Consider the following 24,513-nt stretch of genomic DNA (forward strand, 5'->3'; position numbering starts at 1 on the left):
AATTTCAAACAAAGCTACATGAGGTCTATCTGCACTAGCCATCCCTAATTTAGCAGTGTAAGGCTAGAGAGAAGGCAGCTAGTCATCACCACTCACTGCCAACTCTTTTACCAATGAATAGTGGGAGTTACCATCACATTATAACACCCCCACGGCTGAAAGGATGAGCATGTTTGGTAAAAGCCCTCACACTACGTGATTTTTTTATAACAGCTATAACCCACTGTAAATTTTTATTTTTATTTTAACTACACAGAGAAATTAAAGTTCTATACTAATATAAAGGTGCAAAAATAAAGAAGGCATAATAGCTACAACCTCATTATAAGAAATATTAAAATGATGATTTCATATCAAATTATTGTGATTGTTGTCACTTTGTGATTTAAGGAATCTTTTATTTAAGAATTGAAATTAGTAAATATAATTACATAACATACTTTTAAGTAGTCGTCATTAAGTTTAAATAAAAACTTGTGCCATTCTCCCTGTTAAAAATAATGACTTTGTTGTAGCATATACTAGGAGCACCACCATAACTCGGTTAACTGGCTACAGTTTTATTCAAAGCCATAACCAATTCAGAATTTTTCTAACCACTAGTCTTTTTGTTGATTTTATAGTTAGTTTTACTTATACCACTGCACATGGATGCAATGAAATTCTATTCTAGTCTAAGTTCTCTAGCTTGACCAGAACACGTACAAATAGTGGACACGAATGTTTAGATCTTTAGAAAATACAAGGAAATATGTAAACAGAGTATGTGTAAGAATTTACTTTCTATCTGGTTTTACACATATGAACAATAACCTTAATTTTTTAGCTGTCTGAACAATTTAAAATATTTTGTTTTGAAGCAGAGGACTGATTTAATAACCTAATTGGTTTCGGATGCATGAACAAATAATAAAATCTGTGACATTGACAATTTCATAAACTTTGTAAACTCTGAGCCAAACCATTTAATGTGTTTAACACAAGTTAGTTCAAGCATGACGTATAACTGGTTAAAAAAATTCAAATTCTAGTATATATATATCTCAATACTCCCTGCTACTTGGCTACACGAAATGCACGAGCCTAGATTTTCAATACCAGAATACCTGTATTACTAAGCCTCACCTGCTTGCATCAGAGATTCTTTTGTCATCAGAAAGAATCTTTTCTCTCATTGTTACAATATCATCATATCCTGGTAAGAAGACTAGAATAGCACCTAAGAGAGAGAGAAATCAACACATTCAATAAATACCAAAAAGTTCGACCATCTGGATCTCTTACGTATTTTAATAAATGTTTTCATTCTTTCAATTACACAACAAGAATCCTCTTTCTTAAATAGAGTATTTGTTTACTTACTACAAAGTAACACACTTCCGTATTCTGACAACATAACTAACATATATCTTGTTTTTGATAGGATTCAATAGTTATTACTCCTAAACACTGTTAAACAGACAAGACACTTTATTTCTGATCCTTTATAAAGCTAACAAAACCTTTACATCTCAACTATTACCACCTAACTCTATATGTGTGAAACCTTTTACAAAACAATTCAACCTCGGCATGAAAATTGTTGATAAGTAACCAAATGTTATTTCTGGTAACTGTTACCCAGTAAAATCTATCTTGAGTCTTGCATTTATATGTAAAATATAATTAGACCCTGAGTTTTACATATATTACCTAAAATAACGAGTCCTGTATCTCATTAGCTACTAAGTAATCCTTTCAATCAGAATAAATGTAGAAAGAATTTTAAAACACCAGTGTTATAGAAAACTACTGTGGAGGAAAGTAAAAGAGGAGGCTGCCATCTCCCCTTGGCAGATTTTCATGGAAGAAGGGGGAGGGGGGATTTTTCTTCTATATTATGTTACAAAATATGCTTTATGAAGATTATATATGCAAAGACCCCAAATTTAAGTCAATAAATTTATTTGATCTTCATGGTAATGACAAAGATCATATCTAAATGAAAAATTACCATAGTCTATGTTACTAAGTCATGAAAAGTTCAAAAAGCCTATTTTCATAGAAAACACAAGTTATGTAATTTATGGGACTTTTTTTTAAAAGAGCTGGTTCATCTTACAGAATAAACCAATATAAAATTTGATCAAAGAGCAGCATATTTCATTGTACAAAATAGAGACTTAACTGGAACTATTTTAGACACCTCCAAACACTGCTTGTTCAATGAATATAAATGTTTACAAAAACAACTATAAAGATAGCTAGGGTGTCTTTGGTAAGCCTAGTCTAAACATATAACTCCTTATATAAGCATGACAATCTGTATTTAAATGCACAGCAATGTAAGCAGAGTAAAAAGCCACTGACCCTTATTTGTACTGCACTCAAACACAACAGCTTTACTCTATCACTGACATAACATCAAGATAAGCTGTATTAGATAGACCCATATTTTCTAATGCTTAGGCCTATAAGTTTACTATGTTGTTTTTAATGGTAAACTATTATTATGAGTTTTAGGCCTATTAACTGAGACAAACTAGACTAATTTTGAATTACTATTTTATAAATAAATTATGATAATGTTGAAAATGAAGTATGATATATTTTGCATTATAGCTCCTAAACATGGATACTAGAAAATAACAAAACGAGCACAAATAAATCACTTAACAGTTTCACCAAAAAAAAAAAATGGGGAAGTAATGTTAAGTTTAGACTTTATATGTCAACAAATTTCACTGAAACTTGCAATTTTTTTTCTTTCTTGAACAGTTCACATACTGCATGTTTCTGCTACGTGTTTTTATTTACTAGCTTAATTCAATTCTGTAAACAGTTTCCACGAATAACATTTATAGCTTAAGGATAGGCAGCAACATCACAATCTGCCACCACTTAATGAATAAACTAACTAACCAAACATATAATCTATTACAAGTGAATTGGCTCTCTATCTTAGCTGTTGCCAAGCTTACCAATTCTACTTCTTATATCCATCATAAAGCTAACCAATCCTGTATCTCTCATCTATTAAAAGGTGATATAACTTTACGACTTTTACCCATACTGCTTAACTTCAACCAAAGAGCTTTCACAGTATAAACTGGCCATCTGATTGTTGCTATATGAAAACTGACCACAGACTGTGATGTTGCTACCTTATACATATAGCAACTAAGAATACAAGAAGTATCAAACACAAATATATATACATCAAAAATTAATACCTTCCTCTTGGCTAGAGTGAATCTTATGAAGTAGGCAAAGAATTAGTTCATAATCAACTAGCTCATCATCAAAAGTATGCTGATAAATATCCAAAAGCTCCTTATCTTCCCCGGAAGTGTCCAATCCAAATCCAGCCTTAGCATGATCATCTTCTGGTTGCTTTGAGGAGTATTGCATCGTAGATCTATAAAATAAGGTAGTAAACAGTTTCTGCATAAAAAAATTAGCAAATACCACCGTAGAATCCTTCATCATGTTTTGCAGGATGCATAGCATTGGAGGCAAATCTTGAACAAATGAACCTGGTCAAATATTGAACAGCATGTACAAAAGCTATCTGAATACCTCTATGATATCTTATAAATCTCAGTATTCATTATAATAATTTATATAGTGGCAAGTTTGTTAAACAAAATACATGTCCACTGCAATATGAGGTGACTCAAAAAACTGCATATAACTTACAACACCAGACAGAACAACACAATACTTCAAAGTAAAGATTAACACAATACCTGTACTAAAGATAACTCCACAGAAAATAGAAAAATATTCCAGTTACAATTTTTTGGACATGATGTAATAACTTATTATAAAGAAATAAATTAACATGTACAGTGCAATATTTATTTAGTAAAAATAATAATTGGCTGTATTTTATCAAGGTTAGTCACACGGTATTCTGTAAATCACTGAAAGACTTAAATAACAACAAGCTTTCAGAATTAAATCACAAAGAAACTGAATAATCTAGAGCATTGTTTAGTTCACTGTGAAACAGATGTAACTGTACACTTGGAAGGGTGTTTTTAAGTGGAATAAAATATTAAATGTTTCTAATTGCTCAAGACTTATTGAGATTGTTTACTGTACCATGCATAGAAAGACCAGTATCCCTTACAGGCAAGCTCAGTAGACTACATTCTTCAATTTCTGAATACTGTTTCTAACCACTTGAAATATATAACAGCTCTGTCACATATTGTATATCCTACATAGATAAAACTCTGCCATACACAAACATATTCTGCAGCATCAATTAGGTTCATGACTATTAATATATTCAACAATGCTCATTTTAAGCTGTTCCAGTTTGTTCATTCTATTCTTGAGAGGTTCTTCTCAAAAAGTACCAAACATTGTATATTGATGCCAGCTTTAGGAAATTTTTCTTTTTTGTGTGTATTCAGGGTTTAACACAGAACTGGTTCTCTTCCACTGTATTTATTGTTACAGTGTAATAGCAATTATGAGAAGCCAATCACACCTTAAAATCAGTAGCTGTATGACCAACATGCTTGTCAAGTACCCTGCTTTAGCTCTAATGCACTTGTGCCTTGGATTTGCTTAAACATGATTTTTGAAGTAGACATCCATGTACAGTGACATGTTTTTTTTTTCCAGACATGTGTTTTAATATTGTTCTCACTATACTTTCAGAAGCTTGCTACAACTGAAATTGTGGTGTTGGGCAACAATGAATAATTGTGACCATCAGATTAAGCACAATTGGTAATGAAGAAAGTAGCTCCAAGGGCAGCATATGACATGGAACATTACTCTTATAAAGCTCAATTAACATGAATACATCTATATTTTCCAGCTTTATGCTGTTCTGTTTTTTTAACATACATAAACTTAGATATACTTACCACTTGTGTAAATATACTAAGTTTTTTAAGCCTCATTTTGTTCTAGGAGAAAAATGTATAATTACAATTGTCAGAGATAAAACTACCAGTCTAACACTGAGAAAATAGTATAAGTTGCTTTTGTTTCATGTATTAGTAAAGTGATTCAGTTAGGACCATACAGAGTTAGTGAAATACGTTTGTTAGAAGTAATGTCAAAATATCTGTTAAAACTAAATCATCTGATATTCTTTACAGTATATATTATGGTGGGGCATATTTATTTATATATCTTTTAACCAGAACATTTTATTAAGTTTGTTTAGAAAACAGAACAGAAACAGTTCAATAATCTTAATGTGTTTTAACAGTCTAATAATCTTAATGTGTTTTATCAGTCCAATAACCTTAATGTGCTTTAACAGTCTAATAACCTTAATGTGCTTTAACAGTCTAATAACCTTAATGTGCTTTAACAGTCCAATAATCTCAATGTGCTTTAACAGTCTAATAATTTCAATGTTCTTTAACAGTCCAATGATCTTAATGTGCTTTAATAGTTTAATAACCTTAATGTGCTTTAGCAGTCTAATAACCTTAATGTGCTTTAACAGTCCAATAATCTCAATGTGCTTTAATAGTCTAATAACTTTAATGTGCTTTAGCAGTCTAATAACCTTAATGTGCTTTAACAGTCCAATGATCTTAATGTGCTTTAATAGTCTAATAACTTTAATGTGCTTTAATAGTCTAATAACCTTAATGTGCTTTAGCAGTCTAATAACCTTAATGTGCTTTAACAGTCCAATAACCTTAATGTGCTTTAACAGTCCAATGATCTTAATGTACTTTAACAGTCCAATGATCTTAATGTACTTTAACAGTCCAATGATCTTAATGTGCTTTAACAGTCCAATTATCTTAGTATGCTTTAAGAGTCCAATGATCTTAATGTGCTTTAACAATCCAATGATCTTAATGTACTTTAACAGTCCAATGATCTTAGTATGCTTTAAGAGTCTAATAATCTTAATGTATTTTTCTCCTTCTCAAAAATGATTTTATAATACTATTAAAGATAATTTTATGAGTAAAGGACATTTAATACTATTTTTCTGAAAAAAGGATGTGCAAGTTAACTAATAACTTTGATTATCTCATTGTGGAAAATTCAAGACTTGAAACCAAGAAATGATTGTGTCTTTTTACCTTATTAAACCCAGAGGCTGAATATAAGTGAAGTATAACAAGACAGTGTATTTCAATTGATAATATGCTCTTCTAGCACTTAAATATAGTTTAATACTGTTTTCACAACCAGACTGTAAAGAACTAATAAAATATTATTAGCAGTGGAAATACCCAACCGATGAATCAACGGAATAAATCTAATCATAGGTAAGAATGTATTATTAAATTACAAGTTACCAGTAAGGAAGAATATTTTTTAGAACAGGTATGATATTTTGATCACTGATCAAATCATTCTCAAGTACATAAGTCTTTACAGGATTCTACCCTCTAACTCTATTAAAGAACTGAATTCTTTTTTTACAATAACATTTTATAAATATATATATTACTTACAAGTAAGCCATAAGAATGTCGTACACTTCTTTTTGTTCAAATTTCTGAGCCCAGTCAATGGCTGTCCAATCGTTAGATGCTCTCAAGGTAATTGTAGCTCCAAAATTTAGAAGTTCTTCAACCACACTGGTATTCCCTCTCCCAGATGCTATCATCAGTGGAGAAGCACTTGTTTCGCTATGTTGATAGTCCACTGTAAGCCCAATAAAAGTTATGCATACATGCCAAAACTATAGAAGTAATTGGTATGCTGGATAATACAGGAATTTTTAAAAACTAACACGTATATATTTAAATTTCAAACATATTAATTAATAAAAATGCATACTTAAAATATCAACCTTTAAGTGACAAAACAATACTACTGCTTTACATCTTACCCAACAGATGCTTTGTCAAAAGGTTTCAATATTGCTGGTTTGCAAGTTCTCCTGAATAATGAACAAGTTAATTGAAGAAAATAATAATTAAGAGTGTATTGGGTAAAAACAAATAATACTGTGTAGTAAGTCCTTACCTTAACTTGGACATAAATAAAATTAGTACAAGTATATACTTCACCAACTTAATTCTGTTCTCATTCAATTTACTAACATAAAAAACATCTCAACCACTACTGTTTGTCATGTCCCATCCATCCTGAACAGCCCTTGATTGAGCCCAAGACCTTGTCAACAATGGATGTAGCAGATATAGTGTAGTTGATATATTACTGTCAATTCTTCTTTACTTTCACTCAAAAGTTCTTACAGTAATAATGCAGCATGCTAAAATTAATGCTGGTCCTTTTATCTTGGTCCACTAAATGTGGTGATGGACCACCATTTGTCTGTGAAGTAGTAATTTGATGGACAAGCACAATTTTTGAAGCAAGAGCTGGCTATGGTAATCTAAAGCATGTATGCTTCTTCATCTGTGTGTTGCCTTGACCATATTCTGTTCCCTAGCAAATACATCTACAATTAAAGCCTCACCTAACTACTGAAACATTCCCATGTTAAAGGTAACTAAATCATGAACTAAAAATAAAAATCTGGATTAAGTAAAAGTTTAGTACCAATTATTTTGGTCAGAGACATTATGCTCATGTTTGTTATTCTACTTTAAGGATGACTGAGTAGCAACATTTCTATCAGATACAAGTGAAGAAATATTTCTCATAATTATTACAAATCATTTCAGATGACCTTCAAATAAAGCTTTTGACAACTACAAGCAAAAAAAAAGAACCTTACATTCAACAGAGGGAAATCAGTTGTTATAGTCAGTAAGAAAGACTGAATACTGGAGTATACTAACAAGCTAGAAAATAGCATTTAAACCTTAAGTCATACAGAAAAATATATATTAAATTGAATAAAGTAAGTACTGACAGTTCTATGATGAAAGAGAACAGCATAATTTCAATATTACTTACTGAAATGGTGATTAGTTAAACGGATAACAGACTAAACAGTGGGAGCCTACCAAAAGTACGTAATCACCTGGAGCTTTGCCCATTGTATGTTACATGTCTAAAACAGAACTGGGTTGAACTGATGGATCCAAAGTCAGACAGACTGTACTAGTTAGGTAAGACTGCAGTTTAGAAGAACCAGTGAAAAAAGCTATTGTAAAATCAAGCTAAAAGAGAATTAGCATAAACAGCAGATAGCATCTTTTTCCAACTAGAGAAATCTTTGTGTCCTGACCTACCACAACAGAACAGTTCAGTTCTTCTACAAGTAATCTTTAAATGTAACTATGAAAGTATAGGAAACTAGAAACTTGGGTTGAAGCAACACTATTTAATAAGTTGTTGCTACAGTGGTATAGTCTTGGCTACCCTTAGAAAACAAGTTTTGATGTAGTACAATTTCACACAAAGAGCAATGGAAACCTACAAACATCTCAATATATTAATCATATATGAAGACATATTAGCAGCTAATCACGGGTATTTTCAGTTAAAATAGTTTTTTCGATATTATGGATCATCTAATTCAGTTTCTCAGGTGGCTCCTTAACCTAGTGCTGCCATAAAGACCTTAGATTTGGCATCCAGAATGATGCTCTCTATAAAAGTTGTATTTTTCTATCGCAAATTCGTTACATTTTCATTTAGTTTTTTTTCTCATTGTAGTTAGTCGTGTGTGTCAAGGCTGAATGTATGTAGGACTCCAGACTGCGACCAAAATAATCACTAATACCATTAAAAACTGTATGAAGTGGCATACAGTGAGGCACACACACACACACAAAGAAAAAAAACTTGGAGTGTAAAAAAATAATGCCAATTTAGCAAAAATGGGTAAAAATAAAATGGATACTGTATGACAAAAAACTAATCCAAATACGCCCTATTTGTCTCCTTATTTTTCTTTTCAGGCAAAACTTCGCTAATTTGTATGATCAAAATTGTGAGAAATTTATAATCTATATTGAAAGTGTTTGTTCCCAGGCAGCACTGAAGAACATTATTAAGTAAAACCATTAAGCAATAAATTAAGTAACATAGCTTCCATGTGCACAGCATTCTAGTTTTACATTCACTACCAATGTTTTTCCTGATTCTTTTTAAAGTATAAATCATGTTCTTAGAAGAATGGATACATTTCTTCACACATACCTTGTACTACTGACATTTTGTACAAGTCTTCACAATGAACACTTTTTGAGGTACGATTAGCTACAACACAAACTGCTTGCTTTACATCCACACATTGTTAAAGCCAGCAAACAGTACAGAAGAAGGGATGGAATACATTAACCAACAACAAACCCCAAAATCTGTATTAATATAGAATATTTGCATTAAAAAAACATTTTTGGACATTAAAGAAAATGAGTCAGCAGACAGGTGAGTACAAACACTAAGGTTCTTTGTTGTATTATTTTAGTTTTATAATAAGTTTTCTTGTATTTTAAGTAATTGAATATGGAAGCAATCACCTTGCTTTTCAAAGTAGCAACCAACAATTGGATTTGACACCCAAAATATTTGCCCTAAGCCACTGGCTCCTTGGGCAAAAACTATTTAAGCCCTGCCATGATTAGGAGTTACAAAGTAAAGAAGTGCTAATCTGTCCTTAATACACTATCTATTATATACAGTGTACTGAATTTTATATACTTACACTTTGAATCATATGACACATATCAGCATCTATGGCAGAATAGATAATAAATTTATTGCCTGAATGGCTAGTGTAAGTAACAAATGTACAATGTTTCGACAAGATTATGTCATCATCAGTTACAAACGCATGTCGAAACACTGTACATTTGTAATAAAGCTTCTTTCATTATCCATTCAAGTCATCTCTAAACTTTTATTTCCTAAAGGGTGGGTTCTTCATCATTAAATTCATTGCCTATTTTCACTGTAAACTCAATATATAAAGTCCATTCACAATGAAACAAAAATCATTTAAGGTTGCTGCATTTACATGGGTATCTATTATTAATTACCCATGTAATACTACTGTCTGTAGTAATCTTATCCAAGTTCTTTTGTAACTTACACTACTGATTAGTCTGTCAAACTGTACTGTACAGCATGCAACTTATACAAGATTTTATAAAGGCTGTTCATTACTACTACAGAACTGTACTGTACAGCATGCAACTTACACAAGATTTAATAAATACTGTTCATTACTACTAGAGAACTGTACTGTACAGCATGCAACTTATACAAGATTTTATAAATACTGTTCATTACTACTAGAGAACTGTACTGTACAGCATGCAACTTATACAAGATTTTATAAATACTGTTCATTATTACTACAGAACTGTACTGTACAGCATGCAACTTATACAAGATTTTATAAATACTGTTCATTACTACCACTACAGAACTGTACTGTACAGCATGCAACTTAAACAAGATTTAATACATACTGTTCATTACTACTATTACAGAACTGTACTGTAGCAGCATGCAACTTATACAAGATTTTATAAATACTGTTCATTACTACTAGAGAACTGTACTGTACAGCATGCAACTTATACAAGATTTTATAAATACTGTTCATTATTACTACAGAACTGTACTGTACAGCATGCAACTTATACAAGATTTTATAAATACTGTTCATTACTACTAGAGAACTGTACTGTACAGCATGCAACTTATACAAGATTTATAAATACTGTTCATTACTACTACAGAACTGTACTGTACACGTGCAACTTATACAAGATTTTATAAATACTGTTCATTACTACTACTACTACAACTGTACTGTACAGCATGCAACTTATACAAGATTTAATAAATACTGTTCATTACTACTACTACAGAACTGTACTGTACAGCATGCAACTTATACAAGATTTTATAAATACTGTTCATTATTACCACTACAGAACTGTACTGTACAGCATGCAACTTATACAAGATTTTATAAATACTGTTCATTACTACTACAGAACTGTACTGTACAACATGCAACTTATACAAGATTTAATAAATACTGTTCATTACTACTACAGAACTGTACTGTACAACATGCAACTTATACAAGATTTAATAAATACTGTTCATTACTACTACAGAACTATCTTCCCTATATTTTATGATAACTTAGTTTTATTTACAATGTCCAGCTTATCTTTATTTAGATGGGATTATACTACAGATATGTTTTGTACCAGGGGTGCAGCACATGCACTTGTACAGTGCAGCAGGTTCTTGGAGGCGTAATTGTGTAGAATTTCTATAATGACAAAAGATCATGGATATGGGGGTTGGGCATCACAGTCAGCATTTGCACAGGGTGGCAAAACATGACTTGCCACACCTGGTTTTATAGTCAAATTATTGTCTGTGCTAAATGCACAGGCACTGTTTTACAAACTAATCTTTCTAACTGAACTGGCATTTAGTGGTAATCTAAAGTAATTAACAACGAGATTGAATATCCCTTGCACAGCCAAAATGTTACCAAACATTTCTTGCCTTCATGCAGTTATTTATCAAGATAATTGCAGTCTCGGTAACTTACAAGACAAACTTTCTTGTCATAGGCTTGAAAATTCCTGTTTTCAACAACAAAATGGTTACCATAAATGTTAATTGCTGGTTGAGCTTCACAGATAATCTACCTATAATTTTCAAATTTTTTGAACCGTAATTTGTGATGAATGAATTTCAATTAAGTTTATTGAAATGTGAAATATCAGTTGTTTTCTCAGAAGTTTAACTTCACATTTATTTGTTCTAGCATGATTACTCCTTCTAGAACTCCTTGTTCATAGTTTCAGTAGCTTCATCTATCAATTCAATAAGGTAGCAGATAAAAGAAATACTACTTAAAAAAGTCATTAAACTCAAAAATTACTTTAAACAGTAGAGTAAATGTGGAAGTATTATTTGAATAATTTTTCAAAACAAAATTCAGTAATCATAAAGATACATGCACAGATATAATAATATATCAAGTCAGTGGTGGTTAGTTTACCATTAGTTTTAGTGTTATGGCCTAACATCCAAGTAAACTGTGAAGTTACTAATTTGATAGAGAACCAACTAAAAAAGTGACTTCGTACACTGAGTAAGTATAACTTTGTCAATCAAAGCATTCGCCAAAAATATATTGTACAAAAAAATAATTCTGTTACTCATACCTTACAAGATCTATTCTACAATGTTTCACTTAATATAAACTTATATTTATGGAAATAAAATAACATTTTCAAATGCTGTCATACTTAATATTGCCTTCTTAGTTTTTTTAACTTGTGATTTTGTAAAGCCTAACTACAACCGTGTTTAAACATGACTTAGATTTAATTCTGTGGTATTAATACACCTCCATCAGACTAACCTGAAATATTTTCACTGAGAATCAAGTGGATCAAATGTGTAAAAGCTTCCTCTGATCCTCTTAGCCATGCTTCTTCTAAGGCTTTGTCCATTTCTGCCTTAAGCTCAAGAGTTAGCTCAGTCTTTTCTTGAAATAGCTGAAGAATAAATATTTTATAGATCATTCAAAAGAAAGAATTATCCTGCATACATCCTAAAACTATCAGGCTTCTTGAATTATTTACTGTTACAGAACAGTATGATTAATGTGGTAAATTAATAAAAACATGAAGCACTTGGTATCTTAAAAATAACTTGGTAAATTTTCAATCCTCTCGTAACAGATCCAAGTGTTCATGTCACTTACTTTAACAGAATTTGATTTAAAATTTAATCAAACTACTATATTATCAATGTATTCGAATAAACTTAGCATGAAGACATATTTAATAAATCAAGTTTTAATGTAAGTTTTAAGTGCTTAATTTTATAAATGAATATTTAAAAAAATCTGAAATTTTCACAAGTATGAGAATCGTGACATTTATTTTCTAGGTCAGGGATTCTCAACTTTTCCTCCATCATTAACCCCCTCGGCTTGATGTATTTCTCCATTTACCCCCTTACTTCCATACAAAAAATTCATAGCCATCATAAAGGGACAGAAAAACAAGAAGGTCAGAAAAAAAAATTTATTGAGGTTTGCACAAAAATAGCACACGCACACACACACATTCTTAGCATTCTCTCTCTCTCACACACACACACACACACACACATTTTACAAAATGAAATTTAATTGAATTATTATTCAATCATCAGGTACATCAATTATTTACCCCCTGCCATGTAATTTTTTACCCCCAAGGGGTAAATTTACCCCTGGTTGAGAATCACTGCTCTAGGTCTTTCCCCCCCTCTCTAATTTATTTATCACTTCTTTTTGACATATGTAATTTAAAGTAAATTACTTTCTTTTTGACATATGTAATCTAAAGTAAATTACTCATTTTAATATACATATTACTCAGACAAAGTCAAATTTTTATAGTCTTCAATCTTATTTGTTTATGGAGTCATGAACTAGAAATCAGACCCATCTACCCATGCACATCTATCACATTCTTTCTTTCACAAATTTTATACTACATCATTTATAACCAATAGTAAATGTAAAGTTTTAATCTATCAAATAATATTTATGCTACATTGTCTTCAGTACAGAGTACTGTCAATTTTATCTTCAGTTTGAAAGTTTATCCTGTGATGTTCGTATCGAACAGCTATGGGAATTAATTTAATACCCCTTTGTTTTAGATAGAATGCCAGTTAATTTATAATATTTATAAGACATTGTTTGCTTTGTCCATGTTCTGTGTTCTTAGGTACATTATCCAAGTAAATGATAATTATTTAGTGTATTAGCCATCATTATAAAAATGTTGGCTTAAATTTCATCAACCAATAGCAAAAAAAAACGAGATCAAACATAAACATTTCTTGTTTTTCATGTATATTTTTATTTATTGTTACAAAAGTAACTAAAATGTAAAAATTAGAAACTTATTAGGTTAGATTAGGTAAGATAATGAAAAAATAATGATAAAAATTCTTCACATGATATGCTAATGAAAGGGTGAGCATGTTCAATATGACAGGGATTCAAACCCACAACCCTCAGATTGAAAGTGAGCACCCTAACCACCAGGCTATACCAGGCCTGCAAAGAAAAGAAAATAGCTAATGAACCTAACTGTACTTAACCATGGAAAACATTATTTTTAAGGTTTTCCCACTGGCTTATGTAAAGGTAAAAGATAGCTGAAATAAATAAACACATACAAAAACTAGAGGGGCACTCAGTAGAGCGCATACCCCTGTCACTCACGCAGTGTTGATCATACTTGGCTCTCAAAAAAATACAAAAATATGTTTGTATGTCCGTCGTTATGAAAGGACACAAACCATTGATGGTAGGACAATGAGGAATAATATTCTATACATGTCCACCAAGTTTCATCATAATCTGATAATTGTTTGACTGAGTTATAGAGCAAAAATAGTGTGGAAAATTAATAGATAGGGATTGTTTGGATTTTCGTGGCATTAGTGTGACCTTGATACTCCAAAACTAATCACTTCTAAGTAGGGTCATAGACTACATGTATACTAACTCTTGTCCAAATTCATTCGGCTGTTTTTGAGAAATCTTGCTGACAAACACACACACACACAGAGGTGAAAACATTACCTCCATCCAATGCAAAAGGTAAACAGGAAAATTTCTTCTTCATTGTATCTATACATTGTAACAATATGTTTTTTATTAAAAAACATAACTGCCATATTATGCTTAACAACCTTAAAATAAAGAATTTTACAACTAATTGTAGATAATACATCAAACTACTAATAACTGCTTGGGTAGACTAATAGAAAAAATTACTGAAATGGAAATATCTAAAAAGTTTGATTGAAGGAGAAGAAACTTGAATTGTGATAACTTTCTGCAATGGTCTTAAGACTCAGGTTATGGATGTTTTTGTTTCTGCTACTCTAGACTTTAAAGTTATCATTCAAAACACTCTCATACTTTACCGTACTTTTGTTTTACAGAGAAAAACTACACTTGCTCGACTCTAATAAATCATAAAAAACTGATTGGAAATTAAAATGCAAAGGAAAAAAAAACTGTACCTGTTCACCTATGTAGTAACCCATCTGCTGTATACAGCCAGTTACAGGCCTTCCCTGCTGTGATGTTGAAACAGGAAGTGAACATGCGGAATCACTGACAGCTGTAGGCAAACCCTTGGTACACCATAAATTTAGCTTTTCTTTCTGGGATTTAAACTTGGATAATTCTTTCTTGTATTTTTGCATAGCCTTGCTCATGTATCCAGTACTGTCAAGAAACAAACCATTGTATCATTCAATATAAGAAGAGCATGAAAAAGCACTGAAAATCCCCCCCAGTATTCTATTAACATAACTGTACAAAAAACATCACCCCCAGTATTCTATCAACATAATTGTCCAAAAACCATCAATTTCATATCAAAGACAAGAGGTGATATTTGGTTACTTATTTACATAGATTTTTCCTAACCATGGAATTTGTATTTTTTTACTTTTCAATTTGACAGAAAGTCTGTATAACCTAACACTGAAAAAAATTAATAATCAAGAATTTCACTAAACCATATATATATAGTGTATAAACTAAAAGGTAGTTTTGTTTCTCTGAAACTATTTTATAGCATCTCTTGTACCTCAGGAAACAAAGTAATTATTTCTAAAAACAGAGTAGGATGGATACAATAATATTACCTTTCTTTTGTTGTTTTTTTATCTTTCATTTAACTAGTTATTTTACACACATAAAGAGAGGAGAGTTAAAAACCCACCTACATAAAAATCTCACTTGTAGGTTTTCAAAGCTTCTTGACTTACCATACTTGATTTGTTTTATAGCAGATAACACTTGTTTACAAGTTATTCATATTTTGCTTTTGTTTAAGTAAATATACTTTGAGCTATACATGTATACGTTCAGAATTACAAGGAGACAATGGACCTTCTTTCATGAACGATGTACTGAACCAATATTGATCAAAAAGAAAGGCCATGCTCAACCCAACCAGATAGCCGGACATCAAATCTGAATTGGTATTACAAGTAGGCTGGTTCCTCTCCTACCGACATCTGGGAAAAACAAAACAAAAAACACCCTCTTTTCCAGGTGTGGAGAAAATTCACTCAAACACTCTGGACGAATAACCTCTGTTCACCACTCAAGCGACTGGAAACAAGGTGTGGTAAGGACTCCCTAGCTCCACTGGTAGAATATTGGGGGGAGGGGGAGTAATGTGCATTGGAGAGTACTGAGGAACAATGCTCTGGAAACAGTGCAATAGGTGAACCAAGTTCCCTAAATCTTTAAAAGCAAACCAACCCTGATTTATTCAATCCAATGATTAGCAGGGAAGGGCAGAATCCCCATATGCTTTATTCATGATAGTCCATGAGTGGCAATCCAGCATAGTACAGTAATACCACCTGGTCTACCTCTAGGTGGTCTTATGGAACACCTCATTTCTAAAGAGCTTGTTGCAACCTAGATAAAGTATATTGTGTTAATGGTTGTTAGTGCAGAACTGGTTTGATAAATGTGCACTTGCCTGGGCAACACTTGCCACAGAGTGGAATACTGTGAAAAAGAGGTAAGGGACCCTGGAAAGTAAAGAATAGTTTATTAGTAATGGAGATACTCACATCTCCTTGGAAAAGTGCAGATAGGTGTCAGCAACATCAAATTTGGTCATCCACAGTCCTTGCACAAAATGGCAATGCAGAGTGAGGAATGACTCTATCGTGAATCTTGGAGGATCTAGGAATTGATTTAGATGAGAAAGATCTATGATCAGACACCAATCTCTTGTCTTCTTGGGCACAATAAACATATGGGAATAACATTCTGAAAGAACTGGGATGATTCTCTCCACTGCCCCCTTGACCAACAAATCTCTGAATAGGGGCAAAACTATGAACCAAGGAAAGCCGAGAAGGATGAATGCAAACAGGCAATAACAATCCTTGATTCCAAAGACTCTGGAATGCCCACAGAACTCAAAGGTTAGAGAAAGGGAGCCTCAAGTAACTCACAGAGGGTGGCAGCTAGTAGACGAACATCCTCCAACAACGCATCTCTACCCAACAACATACCAGCCAACAGACTAGGGAAAGTGCAGAAGCTGACAACTGTACCAAGGTAGATGCTAACAATGGTCCCAACTCATCCTCAAATTGATGTGGCGATTGTTGAGAGACTTCTGACAAAAATTGAAGGGATGATAAATATCTTAGCGCCGTAGTTAGGGTCAGATGAATCCTAGAAATTTGTAATCTATTCAGGTTGACCACAGACTGTTCTGGAACCCCAAATTTCCAAGAGCGGGTCTAAATGCATGTCCATCTGGCAGTGGAAGGCTAAAGCATGTTGTTCTGACAAACATGGAGAACAAGGCATAGCTGTCCCTTCACGTAACTGAGCCATAAACCCCTCTGCATGAACCACAAAAACAGAGGATGGAGGGAGAACTAAGTATTCGCCCTCAGACCTTTCCACCAAAGAACGAGCAGACTCAAAAGTAACCAGGGAAAGATCCAAAACATCACAGACTTGATTTAGAAACTGAAGAAAAGGAGCCAGAGGCAGCTGATCCCAATTTTGCTTCCTGAAATGCCGACAGAATAAAGAAAAAGTGAATCTAAATTCTCTCCAGAACGTCCACGACCGCCTGCAAGTGCAGCCTCAGAGCCCATGGAGAAACATCATCGGACCAAACATATGTCTCTATCTCCCTAAGAATAAAGTCATGGATAGCCTCAACAGAGAGTGACTCCCCTACCCAACTTGCTAGATATCAGACCTGATTTGCCTCCATGCCAGAAACAATAATCAAAGGAATTCATGCCATAGATTGGCTTGCCAAACAAAAAAAAATTGTTTTTTCGTTCTGAAAATCAACTAGGTAACACGAAGAATGCTCAAAGTCTCTCCAACGGTCGTTTTACAGAGAAACCCATTAGTGAACACTGTTGAGAAAAAGTGATGATAATATCTGAATGAGATGCTTATATACAGTACAAGGATAGAGGACACACTGACATAGGTGGAGAGTGTAACGAAACAGATATCGCCAAGGGCAATTAAGTAGGAAATAAAACACTGGAGCAAGCAAAAAAAAATCAAACCAATCTTTAGATGAGCAGAAGAGGGAAACTCTAGCAGTTGAGCAGTAGCTGTAATGTGAGAAGAGGTAAGTATGTTTTGGAATTTCTGATATTTCAGAAACAAAACACACTCATGTTCACTTATTTACTTAAAAAGTGATACTTTCATCTGCTTCATTTGGTTTTAAGCCTCTTTCCAAACATAATGTAGAGGATTTCACATATGCATCATAATTCCTGGAATAAACATTGGATAAATAAAATTGCACCAAAAGTGAGCAGGCTTAATGCTACTCTAAACCTGCCACAATTAATGACACGACATCTCTAATTTTTTTCTGACACTAAATAGTATCTTGGCTTCACCCGTAAACAATTCTTGGAAATTCTTGCCCTCTACACAAAGTTAAACCATTTCCTCTTTTATGACCAGATAGATGGAATCTCCACTGGGTCCAATGATAGCCAATAGTTTTTATGCTACCATGGAGTCAATTGGCTAAAAAACTGCCCCTGTGACTTTAAACCTGTCCTTTACAAATGCTATATAATGACACTTTCTTGCTATTTTGACATTCGAGTCACATTTACAAATTCCCTTCTTACCTTAATTCTCAACATCCCAATATCAAGTTCACATTCAAACTTCATATTCACATCTCTGGGCTTTTCACTCTGCGTTTCCCACTTTTTTTCCTTTATTTTAGCCTCAGAAATCATGTGGCAATGAGCTAAGCAGCAGATGATACTAAATCTTTGGAAGCCAAGGCACCAAAGTGTTATATCAAAGAAAGCATTATAACCAATGGCATTATAATGAGGCAGTACTGTATAAAGATAATTAAATTCTTACAAACTATTAAGATAAAAGAACTTTACTTTTATCCTTCTACTTAATCTATAAAGATTTCATACCTTTTAAGAACATCCTCCAAAAAGTATGCTTTTACATCATGTATCTGTCCTGGAACTAAAAACATTACATCTTGTTTAGAAACTTGATAATATCACAGAATGCTCTTTTATTTTGAAATAAGCACAGACATGACCAAATACTGTCTAGTATATGAAGTTTTATTAACAGAATTGAGTAAAAAAAAGACAATTGTAAGTTTCACAAATACATCGTTCATTCACGACCATGTATCAGTCTGTATCTGATGATACCTTTACTGGTTGTGACTAAATGATGTATTTGTGAAACTTACAATTGTCTTGTTTTTACTCAATTCTGTAATTATGGAGTTTCACCAAGTACCAACAGTTCCAAGTATCAAGTTTAGTAAGCTGAATACAACTCCGAGTTATGTACACATATTATGCTTTTACTAAAATAACTAAAATATCTTTGTTAGGCATTTTAATATTATAAATGAAAATAGAAATCTTGCTCTTCATACATTTTCTATATGAACTTTAAATAGTTAACCAATATATAAAAGTAGCTGCAAATATAAAACTACATATGTACTTATAATATGTTTACAAATTTCGTATAGATTTATTATAACCAAGCAAAGATATAAAGGAAGAAAGACCTAAAAAGTTTGAGTCTTCGAAATAGTACTCCGAATATCAATTGTACATGCACACAAGCATGCCATAAAAAAAGGCATATATCAGATTAGCTTAGGTAGTATCAAATACATAGTTGAAACAAAATACTACAAAAAAATCCTACCATCTACAACAGGGCATCCACCAAAATATTTAACAAACAGCTGAGTGTCTAGAGTAGCTGACATTAACACAAGTTTCAAGTTCCTAAACTTTAACAGCAAATCTCTTGCAATAATCATCAGGAAGTCACTGAAGCGATCACGTTCATGAATTTCATCCTGAAAAATAAGGATGTTTTTCCAGAATTGTTCTTAGTTTGTCTTCACCAAATTATAAATATGTTATCTGTCACACACAATGATTTTTCACTAGTTTTATTATATGAAACCTAAGAACACATTTACATCTAACACGGTTTGTTTAGTTTCAGTAGAGTAGTTTTGTGAAAATACATGGAATGGTAATAAACAAGGTTAATAATAATAATTTCAGCTTGTTAAAGGTTTTGTATATGAATCCATTTTCATATACAATATGTTAAGATTAAAAAAATAACTTAACCATAAAGATGTCTATTATACCAAATAAAACGTAGTTCAAAAATGTATTTTAAAAAAAAAGGTGAAAATAGAATGATTAGTAACATGTTAGAATAACTGACTAGCTTAATGTAATCATTGTCAGTTAATGAGTCCGATAATTGATCAATTAGCAAATTTCACTAATCACTCAACTCAAATCAGAAAAAATCAACTTAAGTAGGATTTATAAATAAATATTACTAGCTACTATTGCCATAAACAGTAAAATTTAATTAACAATATAAATAAATTTATCAAATTAAAACACTTTGACTTAACCTTCTGAGCACAAGTAGGTCAAAGTATTCATGGCTTGAATATGGTTTACTCACAATGATAACATGAGTCACTGTTGCCATAGCAGCATCTCCTCCCATTAAAGTTCTTAACAAAACACCATTTGTACAAAATGTCAGGAGAGTTTTGGGAGACACCCTGTCAAATATTACACAAAAAAATGTTCTCGTCAATTAAAAAGAGAAAGAACATATATATGTAAATATTAAAAGTTCAAAAATACATAATTATTGGATATACAGTTAATCTAATTTTCTTAAGAGCACTACCAGTACATGTATATACGATTGGATATAAAACTCACATACCAAGTTCTAATCAACACATTAAGTATAAACACTGAATGCTAATATCTTTGAGGCAAGACAATACAACAGGTTTGCAAAATAATACAAAAAGAGACTAGAGTAGCTTTTGTACTAATTGCAGGCTATGCAATGTTTTCTTTATTCGATGACAAGGAACCCACTTTGAGACTAATAATGTTGGAGACGGCTTGAATGGGTAATGAAGAAAAACTTTATATAAGTTTAACATAACAGCAAATGTACAATGTTTCGACAAGGTTTTGTCAAAACGTTGTACATTTGCTCTTATCTTAAACTTATATTAAAGTTTTTCTTCATTACCCATTCAAGCCATCTCCAAGCATTATTAATGTTTTCTTTATTTTAGCAAACTTCTTATCAAAGTAAGCTACCTACATGGATCTGAACTCAAAATGAAACCAGTAATGAATATAGCTAATTTATTCTTAATATTCTTTTCTTTCTTCTTTAGTTATAATGATTAGAATGCACTGTTTCATCAGTTAGCTATCAAAACTCTTAGCAATATCATCAGTCATAATCCTAATAATATCCCGAGGTTCAGACAGCTTAAGCGATATAGGTTAGTCCTTAAACCACATATTAATCTAACAAAACAATCATTATAATAAAAATAAACAATAATAGAAATTTTAAACTGACAAAAATAGATCCTTTTAACACACTAGCCAATAATGTTAGTTAAAAGAGAATGTAACATACTTACAAAACATGCATAAATATCTCAATTTAGACTATGCATCCCTAAGTAATATTAAAATGATTCTGAATATGCAAATCAGCAAGTCATGGGACAAACCAAAGTCAATATAATGTTGTGGTGGAATGGCATGTATCAGAAATACATATGGAATGTTTGGAATATCTTAGGTAGTGTGATGCCACCAACAATTGATCACTTTTGGGAAGGGTATGTAACAGCACTTTCAAATGCAAAATATTCATGTGCTCAGATCATAAAGATGTTTCAGGTCAGGGATTTAAAATCAGCAACATTCCTTGTACTTGATGTCATTGGGAAACAAAAAGAACACAAATTAACTTGTGGCACTAAGACCATCTAGAAAGAAATGTGTAACAAGTTGTATCCTAGCAGTGATAAGTAACTCTTGGTATCTTGTAACAGGTGGGTATCCATGAACACAAGGGCAAGAGCCAACCATGTACCCCAGGCAACAGTACACAACATAATAAAGAAGGATTCTGATCTAAAAGTAAAGCCAACAAAGCATGTGATCAGCAAGATAAAGATTCCAGTCTAACCACCCATTTAACTGTCGCATACCTCTAGCAACTGTAGAATGAAGTAGGTATTCATACTATTCCATACAAATACATACCGGATGAGTCACCAGATGCACCAACTATGAATTTCTGTGTGACTGGAATATTGAAAAGGGAGCTGAGAAATTATCATCCTCATACATTAAATGGTTTCTGGAAAGTTAGCAAGGAGGAGTGGTGTACTTTGGACATGAGAGCATTTATGATGGACGTTTTTGTTTTTACAATGAAAACTACACTCTAAGGTTACTGTGAAGATGCAAAGTCATCAGATAGAGGGTGTTTAAATTTGGCAACATGGACTTCAATGACATGAAGCTCCAAAATCGTTTTAATGTAAGGTACTCAACCTCAGTGTTGTGTGTCAACAGCAAAAGAATATTAGCTTCTTTCAACAGGAATAAAAACAGTGAAATACAGACACCAAATAAATATTTCAAAAATAACTATTCAAAAACAAAGTCAGGGCTTAAACATTAAAAAACATTGTCAATAAAAAAAAAATTGGAACCACACCATTTATAGAATTTTCTAAGTAAGTTGGAGATAAATAGCAACAGAGTGGCATTTTTTTTTCACTTAAAATGGTCTCAATGAAACGACATTTTAAAAATTACTGACAAACCAATTTCCTTATCATACAAATACTTATATATATATAAAGAACTGAAATGATACAAGTACAAACCTGCTTTCTAATCGAATCTGATAGCCAACAGTTTGCCCAATTTTTTCTCCCCTCTCAGCAGCTACACGTTCAGCAACAGACAAAGCAGCCAGGCGACGAGGTTGAGTACAGATTATCCGGCAAGGCTGGCCACTGACATGACAGTGATCCAAAATGAACTGTGGAACCTTTAAAAAGAGCTAACTTTTATCATGCATATGTAATAAAAGCCAAAATAAGAAGTTTTTACCAAAACATGGTGATATATTAACTCTATTTTCATGTCATTAAATTAAAATTAACTTTATTAAAAACATATTCAGCTAATACATAAACCAATATTATAAATATCACAATAAATGTAATAATATCAAATCATTGAAAATATAATGCATCAATCAGTTATATCAGGAACAATAAAAAAAATACATTTAGTGTTTAAAGTTATATTTTTCTTATAATTAAAGTAGTTGTGTAGTATCATAAGATATAAGATAAAGAATCTTTAAAACACAAGTATAAGAACAAATAATGATACTATAAAAATATCTTCATGATAAATAATAGCAGAGAGTTCAGAAGGTTTGAAAAATTATCTTATTTTCCATTTTTTCTGTACATCAAACTCAGCATCATATTATTTCGACATGACTGACTGGTGTTTTTATGCTCTGATTTGTCTAAGACTGTCATTAGAAATTACAAATTCTGAGCCACATCTTTCATAGTTAAAAATATATATACCCTGTCCATCCCTAACTTCATTTTCCATGGCTAAAAACTGCAAGCAGTAAACTTTGAGCAAAATAATAATCAGCTTAAGAAAAACTAAACTGTCTACTTTCACTCAACAATTGATAAAACAATTATTTAGTTCAAGTAAGAATACTTCTAATGGTCAGCTCATCTAGACAAGTTGTTTTAGATAAAATCCACAATAATGATACTTCCTGATGACATTAACCCTCTGGATAGGAGTGAATAAAAGTGAACATTTCATGACCTTCCTACAGAGTTACATTGAACATTTAATTAAACTACTATATTATCAGTTTATGTCAATAAACTTTGTATCAAAACACTGTTAATAAATTAAATGTTAATATTACATAACGATTAACTTTCTACTCTCAAAAGATAATACTTAAATAAATTTTAAATCTTCCATTTTTTGTATCATTTGACCCTTGATCACTCTGAATTGCATGGCTTAGATAATATTTCTACCCCTATTTAAGCTTCTGAGTTTTAATGCAAATTGTAAACTTATATTATTGATATTGCTAAGACATAATCTAACTTTACCGCCTCCAACATAAACCAGAAGGTACAATCAACATGCCATGTTCTCCTATCACATACTGTCTTTCAAACAATGTCATTAATTCACTCTGATATCTGTTATTACATTATTTTTAACCAAAAGGGAAAGAGGATTTTAATTTACTGATTCTAGCTCATTCTCACCACAGTTTTGAATTATTCTGCATACAGATCCAAAGCTGCTATCAGCAACATGAACACAAAAAATCAGTTGCATTAATATAGTATTTGTACTCAAGATATGTCTCTAATTAAGAGTAAAAAACATAAAACCAACATTTTTTAGCACAACAAAAGGTAAACTCGTTATCAATAACTACAGCCGACTAGTTACCATCATTGGAACTAGTGACCCCAGTGTTAGTTTAATAATAAAGTTTACCTTTCATTGTACCAAAAAACATTGGTTTTTGTTTTTTACTTTTAATATATTAGGTCGTCAAGAAATTAATGTCGTTTTTTTAATGAAAAAAACCCGAACAACTTATATGTCAAAACAAAACATTTTTTA

The 24,513-nt window shown here is 32.0% G+C and overlaps 1 protein-coding gene across 2 annotated transcripts in view; it reads right to left on the reverse strand.

Moving 5' to 3' along the window:
* The window catches only part of LOC106463796 (probable ATP-dependent RNA helicase YTHDC2), a 71,927-nt gene that overhangs the window by 22,103 nt on the left and 25,311 nt on the right, over positions 1 to 24,513 (reverse strand). For both annotated transcript variants that reach the window (XM_013923862.2, XM_022391396.1), the window contains exons 6-14: positions 22,701 to 22,867; positions 20,435 to 20,537; positions 19,643 to 19,799; positions 18,877 to 18,931; positions 14,923 to 15,130; positions 12,248 to 12,383; positions 6,432 to 6,624; positions 3,213 to 3,397; positions 1,126 to 1,219 (exon numbers count right to left, since the gene is read on the reverse strand). In XM_013923862.2, coding sequence (XP_013779316.1) covers positions 1,126 to 1,219; positions 3,213 to 3,397; positions 6,432 to 6,624; positions 12,248 to 12,383; positions 14,923 to 15,130; positions 18,877 to 18,931; positions 19,643 to 19,799; positions 20,435 to 20,537; positions 22,701 to 22,867 — 1,298 coding nt within the window. The remainder of the gene's footprint in view (positions 1 to 1,125; positions 1,220 to 3,212; positions 3,398 to 6,431; positions 6,625 to 12,247; positions 12,384 to 14,922; positions 15,131 to 18,876; positions 18,932 to 19,642; positions 19,800 to 20,434; positions 20,538 to 22,700; positions 22,868 to 24,513) is intronic.

Source organism: Limulus polyphemus, unplaced genomic scaffold (assembly GCF_000517525.1).
Source record: "Limulus polyphemus unplaced genomic scaffold, Limulus_polyphemus-2.1.2 Scaffold1485, whole genome shotgun sequence".
NCBI classification, from domain to species: Eukaryota; Metazoa; Arthropoda; class Merostomata; order Xiphosura; family Limulidae; genus Limulus; species Limulus polyphemus.